At 40.4% G+C, this 7,096-nt stretch overlaps 1 protein-coding gene across 1 annotated transcript in view; it reads right to left on the reverse strand.

The window, feature by feature from the left end:
* The window catches only part of COL28A1 (collagen type XXVIII alpha 1), a 139,266-nt gene that overhangs the window by 43,751 nt on the left and 88,419 nt on the right, over nt 1-7,096 (reverse strand). The window contains exons 25-26 of the mRNA XM_015558260.1: nt 7,029-7,096; nt 4,982-5,050 (exon numbers count right to left, since the gene is read on the reverse strand). Coding sequence (XP_015413746.1) covers nt 4,982-5,050; nt 7,029-7,096 — 137 coding nt within the window. The remainder of the gene's footprint in view (nt 1-4,981; nt 5,051-7,028) is intronic.

Genomic DNA, 7,096 nt, shown 5'->3' on the forward strand with positions numbered 1-7,096 from the left:
AGAAAACCATTGCCATGATTGTATTGCGTGATATAGCTGATATCACCCCAATAAATTTAATTTTAAAACCACTGGGGAAAAAAAGAGAGATGCAAGAAAAAGTCAAAGAGGTGGGCAATGCCCAGAAGAGATACAGCCTTTAGAGCTTTTTCTCTCTTTTTTCTTTCTTTTTAATTTTTTTAATATTACAGGAAAACTTTAGAAGCTTTTTAAACAAGGAAGGGAAATTATCTGAATTTATTTTTCTAAAAGAAAACTCTATATAGAATGACTATGTGGATTCTAAAAGATAAAAAAGAACATTTAGAAATGAAAATTATAATTGAAGCTAGAAATTAAATGGACTGACTAAACAATAAATTTGACACAGCTGAAAAAAGATTTAGCAAACTGAAAAGTGTACTGGAAAAATCTTAGGTGTACTGTGACTCAGAAAGACAACAGTGAAAATATGAAAGGACAGATATGCAACTATAAAAACGTTTAACTAATTGCAGTTCCAGAAAGACAGAGAGGGTGTGACATGGGGAAACCTAGGGCAGATTGCTTCCAGTTACTTATTGTAAAGATAAGGCGGGGAATTTCCCAAAAACAATTAATAAAAATACATTTATTTATCTTACAAAGATAAATAAAATGAAATCTACATCTAAATGCATCCTGGATGGACCTGGAGACGATTATGCAAAGCAAAATAAGCCAGTTAGAGAAAGACAAATATCACATGATCTCACTTAGAAGTGGAATCTGAAGAACAAAATAAACTGATGAACAAAATAGGTCCGGAGGTATGGATTCATGGAATAGAATAACAGATCTCAGTGCGGGAGTGGGGGGTCAGCAGGGGGTGGGGGGGCAGGAAGAGATTAACCAAAGTACATTTATGCATATATGTATAACCCATGCACACAGACAGGGAGAAACTGGGAGACATCAGTGATACTGTCAACGATAAAATAAAATTTTAAAAAAGGGAAAGCATTAGAAACCAGAGAAAAGGGCAAATTATCACCAAAGGAATAGCAACTTCTCAAGAAAAGTAATGGAGACTAAATGATAGGAAAATCTTCCATGTACTGAAAGGGAAAACTGTGTACCTAGAATTCTATACTTAGAAAAATAATCTTTTAAGAAATAAAAGGATGGAAGTAGAACACCGGTAAAATTTAACCAAAGACAATAAGTACACTAATTTCAGGTAATAGAAGAGTGTAAGAACAAAAGCATTACTAACTACTGTGTCTTTAAAAAGTCATCATGTCTGGCTGGTGTTGCTCAGTGGTTGAGCATCGACCCATGAACCAAGAGGTCACCAGTTTGATTCCCAGTCAGAGCACAGGCCTGGGTTGTTAGCTAGATCCCCAGTAGGGGGCTTGCAGGAGGCAGCAAATCAAATGTTTCTATCTCTCTTTCTCTCTCTAAAATAAATGAAAACATTTTTTTAAAAGTCATCGTAATCCATTTTCTATTCTTTCTTTTTCCTCCTAATTCCCTCTCTCTGTCTCAGAGGCAGATCATTTTTCTGCCTGTTTCTCTCCATTTCAGTACTTGGGCTCTTCTCACTACTTGGCTTTCCCCTATAGGGCAGAATGCACACATGTTGGGCCTATGGTTGGGTTCTGATAATGTGAGAAGCATTTCTGAAGAATTTATGATAGAAGAATTTTTCATAAAATAAAAGAAAAAGTATACTGGGGCTATCTTTATCATAGCCTGACCGTTTAGGCCACAACATACCCAGAAAACTGCATAACTTTTGCTTCATTAGGGATTTTCTGAGTGACCTTGAACAGGTAATTTACCTCATTTCCCACCTGGAGCTAGATAAGCAAAGGCACTACTAATAAAAAGCCAATAATTGTAAAGTTCTTATGGTATTTGGAAAAGCAATAAAAACAGATGTGCTGGCTGGCTACTTGCTGACTTGTCACAGAGGTTTGCAGTACAAAGGAGCCAAACCAGAAAGGACCTGATAAGCCATTGAATGGGTGATTACAGCCTCACCCGGGTCAGCTCCACATGCCAGCCCAGATCCGGCTGTAACTCCTGGTCTTGTGCCTCCCAAGTGATTTCAAAAGGTCGATAAGTCCAACCCTGCCTTCTGACAGAACTGCACTCAGGGGAAAAGAAGTGCTCTTCCATACTTCTTTCTCTTAAACAATCTAGATTATCAGGAAAAGAGACCTCACCGCATATGTCTCTTATCTTGAAGGGCCAACTTTTAATTCCAACGTGCAAATAAAAATTTTGAGTGGCTTTTCCTTTTGAAAGTCTCAAGCTGATCATCCCCTTCTCTTTAACATTTACTAGCCAACATGTGATTTCTTCAGGGAGGCTGCCTGGAGAGGTAGCTGTGAGTGACCCTGAATACTTATGTAATAGCTCTGTGCCCTGTTTCCTAGAACGTACCCCACAGGCTGGTGAGGCTTGAAGAAGATAACGCATGAAACTTCGAGAATGTATTATGGCCCTACTTCTTTCCCCGAGCTCAAAGCTCTGAGTAGGAAAGGTATCTCTTCCCTTGCTGAAAGGAGAAGGAAGAAAATGTATACTAGAAATGTCTAAGCATTGATGGGTGGGAAAAGATAAAATACCTTTCATAAATTTTCAACAGTGAAATTCATGGGAAATACCATCAAGATGGTAGCAGAATCTAAGAGGAATTTATCTAAGTCCTTCACTCAACTTGGTTTTATATGAACAATGTCTGTTACAAGAGTGAAAAGGAATAAACATATAACATAAATGTTATATGTTTATTAGATATGAGTAGGTGGGAAGTAGGTACGAGGGAGAGAGGAAGACATGAAGAAAGGAAAGGGAGAGAAAAAGTCAGAACAATTTAAAATGTCAGCATGCTGAACACCTGAAATTAATACAAAATAATATTGAATGTAAACTGTAATTGACAAATAAAACTTGAAGTTCTTTAAAAGCCCACCACCACACCCCTGCTGGTCTCAAACACTGGCATCCCAAGGAATCCCCTTGGATTCCCACCCTCCTTTATTCCCCACAGGAGCCTCCTTGCTGGGTCCTCCTTAGATAAGAGTCTATGCAGGGCTCCTCACGCCAGCTCTGCCTCCTTCCTCTGCTGCCATGCCCACCTCCCCCAGCCTTGGAACCACAGCTCTCTACCAGGCTTCAGGGTCCCTCATCCTCTGACCCTGACTTGATAGTCAAAAAGGAAAATGTCCTGGTCTCACTCAACCACAAGCCTTGTCCAGCTACTTACCTGGTACTCAGCCCGGCTACTCAAAACAATTTCTAAATCACCCACTGGCGCTCCTGATGCTGGTTGAAATGAATAAGAAGATGCCAAGGCTCTAAGGTTTTCTTTTCAAGATAGGATTAAAGACCTGTAAGGGCCACCCCCAGTTCTTAAAGTCCAAGTCACTGTGTCCCCTACAGGAGAGTGATGAAGCACCTTGGAAGTTGTCATGGAGATCCCTCTTGTTTCCTGTTCTCTTCTGGAACCACCAACATGTTTCAGAACAACAAATAACTTTTTCACCTTACCTCTAAACAGGTTAAATTATTTGTGGCAGTAAACGCCAGCTCTTCACCAAACCTCTGGTTCCCTTCTTTCTGGGCACAGAGTGATACTCCCTTTCCGTGAGACTGGTTCCCATCAATATAATGTGGTCAGAGGTGATGTTTAAGAAGCAAGTGTGCCTCTTGCACGCTCTCTCTTTCTGCCTGCTGGGAGTAAGTGGTAAGTAGGCCCAGCAGATGGAGAAACCATAAATAGAAGATGAGGTTCTCTGAAATTTTATGTCGAAGAAAATTGACTACTAACCAGGAACACCTACATGGCCTACTATGTGAACAGAAAACTCTATTGTGTTTGAGACATTGTACATGTTGGGTCTTTTTGGATACTGAAGCCATGCCTGCACTAATTCATGCAACTGATATTTTATGTTTTAGAGCATTAAATCACGTGAATGTCAGAGTTCTGGACTTTCATCCTGGGAAATACAAGTATTAGCGGAAAGGAAAGAGAAGCAGGAAAGAGTAACAATGTGAGTAACTACAACATTTACTGCATATGCAACCATGTGCCAAGTCTGTGTTAAGTGCATCATACGTACTGTCTCATTTATGCTTCATATCAACTTTAGGAAATACCATAGTACTGTCATCATCCCCATTACTCAGATGTGGAAACTGGGGCAGAAAGAACACTGGAACTAACTGAAAGATGGGGGAGAGGGAAACTGGAATGATTCCTGAGTAGAAATGAAGATTTCTGTCTGTCCCCATACTTGGCTTTTTAACCAGAATGGCCCACCCTCTCAGCAGATTCCTCCTGACCCCTCAAGGACTAATGGGCATATTAAGGACTTCTCTCAAGACCCAGCCCCATCCCTTGTCCCTTATGACTTAACCTGGGGAAGTACTGGCATATCTAGAGTCCATATCTAGGGAAAAGGTCAGTTCTGCAGGCTCACATGGGACCAAGATCGTGGCATCATATAACCCCCTGACCTCTGCTGTGAATCTAAAACACCAAAGAGCCACAGCCCTCCATCAATCCATACAATCAATAGACATTTGCGGTTGAGAAAAAGCTCTGAGGCCTTTGGGAGCTGGAGCACCGCTGCGGCGCAGGGCCAGCAGGCCACAGCAGGGACTGCACAGCAATGACCAGAGGCTGCTGCGGTGCGGAAGGGAGTGGACCCGTCCTGTGTTCAGGGATTCCCAGGACCAGGGATGCCACAGCAGCAGCACAACCAGTCAACTGCAGCAGTTAAATTTTTCACCAAGCACTTTATGTTATGGTTAGCACTCATGGAAAAATGCACTTATGCCATTTTTACATGGCTGTATGGTATCTTTAACTACTATATGGAATTTTAATATCTAAGCTTATATTAACTTCATTTCATAACAGTCATATTTTGTATTGTCCACAGTGTCTTTTCTCCATCACCTTAGTAGACTGAGATGGGACTCCAGTGCAATCAGGTTCACTTACTTTAATTCCTTGTAATCCATAGCCAGGGGGGCCGGGAGGGCCAGGCAAACCTTTCTGCCCAATATCACCCTGTTGGAGAGAAATCAGTCAAGTATAAGAAGATTCAGGGAGAAACAATGTATTATTACTCTTGGCTCTGTTCTTACTTCAGTCTGATCAGGACCTTCATCCATGCTGCCCATAAGCTATATCATGTTTTATATATAGCAGTGATTTTCTAACCCATTTAAGCCACAGAATCCTTTGCAAAAATCATATATATAATCCAAATATAAATGAAGACTTAAGACAGAGCTGCTTGGTGGAAGCAGAAGTGCTGGCCCTGTAGCTTCGTCAGCTTGGGCTCCTTTAGCTGCCCTACGCCCAACCCCTAGACACCAGGGGTGAGAGGACCACTCACACACACTGTTCTGTGTAGCCTTGCCATCTACTGCTCCATTTCAATATGGAACGCTCATTCACCAGGGTTGTAGGTAAAGAATCATTGGATATTAATGTGATCAGTGTTGAATTTTTGAGATAATTTGTAAATGAAGCAAAAAATGCACCATTTCCCAGTGTGTATTCCTTATAATATAAGTGGACCCCCTATTTCTTAAGGAAAAATTTCTGTGGCCAACTGAGATTGGAAAATGTTCTACACCACAGTATGTGCTCTCCTTGGAGATCTCTACCACATATTAAAATATTGAAGACACTAAGAAGTCCCACAATAGAGAGATTAGTTTAACTACCCCAGAAGTTCCCAAATTATGATTTGATGGAATAAGCTTTGTAGAAATGCCAGGTTAATGTAAGTTACTGTATAAGTCAGACTTTTTCTTTCCAGTATGAAAAAATAGCTATATTTTTTCTGATAATAAGAGGAATACCAGCTCATTGCAAAAGAAAAAGAAAGATAGAAAATTTAAACAGAAAGATGACACTGAAGAAAAAAATAGACCCAATAACAATAGCTGACATCTTGGCTACAATCTTCACCCACATAATGTGAACTATGAGGTTAAAAATAGCCCAATGCCCATATGTAGTTGATGGACAAGAAAAAAAAGGATAAAGAATCTTAGTAATTCTGAGATCCTTAGTAACTTTGATTCATAAAGCCTCTCTGCTCTTCTCTCTGATAACAGAATTCTAATTCACTTCCTTGCATTTGGGGCATAGATACATCTATTTGAAATCTGAATTTCTGCTGGGTGGCTTACTGATACCTGTTTTCCCTATAAACATGCCTGCTCTTTCTTTACCTCACTTTTTATAAATAAATAAGTAAATAAATAAATAAATAACATTTGTTGAGCAAATGAATGAGCACTATTGATATTTTGAGCTGGATAATTCTTTTTTTATGGGAGACTGTCCTGTTCACTGCAGCACGTTTAGCAGCATCTCTGCCCTCTACCTACTAGATTCAAATAACAATCCTCCTCTGGTGGTGACCTCTCTGCCCCTTGAAATGATCCCAAATGTCCCCCTGCAGTGCAGAGGGGAGGACAAAATCTCTCTCCTTGAGAAACACTGAATTAAAAAAATAAACAGATGAATAATCACCAAATTGAAGGTGGCAAAAAGAAGCGAAATAGAAATGAGAGCAAAGGGAGCCAAAGGAAGTTTCTCTTACTTTCCATGGAGACAGTAAACCTAGACCCTTGCATTGAGGCTCTGACAGTGCCCTACACACATATACACAGTAGATACATTGGCTGGCATCCTGTTAAAAGGCCACCTGAAGCACCTCTGGCCAAAGTAAAGATGTGCTTCTGAATAATGGCACAGCCTCCAAAAAGCCTCGAAATATTTGAGCACTTTGCACCCACTTTCTTAAGAGAGCCTGGCTTACTAATTTCTTTGGGGGAAGAGAATAGCTTTAAAAACTTAAATGTTCTATTTACTGAAAGTTCACATGATATGCAAAAAGAAGACTTTTCATCAATAATCAAGAAAAAAATGAGCAAACACCAAGATGAGCACTTACTCTGAAGTTAATGTTCACTCAGTTGCCATAACGGTACCTGACCCTCACAGAGCGGAAGACCTGAGAACTAACTTTGGGCCCTTGGGTTCCAAAGCCCCAAGCCCAGGGGGGGCCGGAAGGTCCTCTGACACCTGGCTCTC

Source organism: Myotis davidii, unplaced genomic scaffold, assembly GCF_000327345.1.
Source record: "Myotis davidii unplaced genomic scaffold, ASM32734v1 scaffold187, whole genome shotgun sequence".
Classification (NCBI taxonomy): Eukaryota; Metazoa; Chordata; class Mammalia; order Chiroptera; family Vespertilionidae; genus Myotis; species Myotis davidii.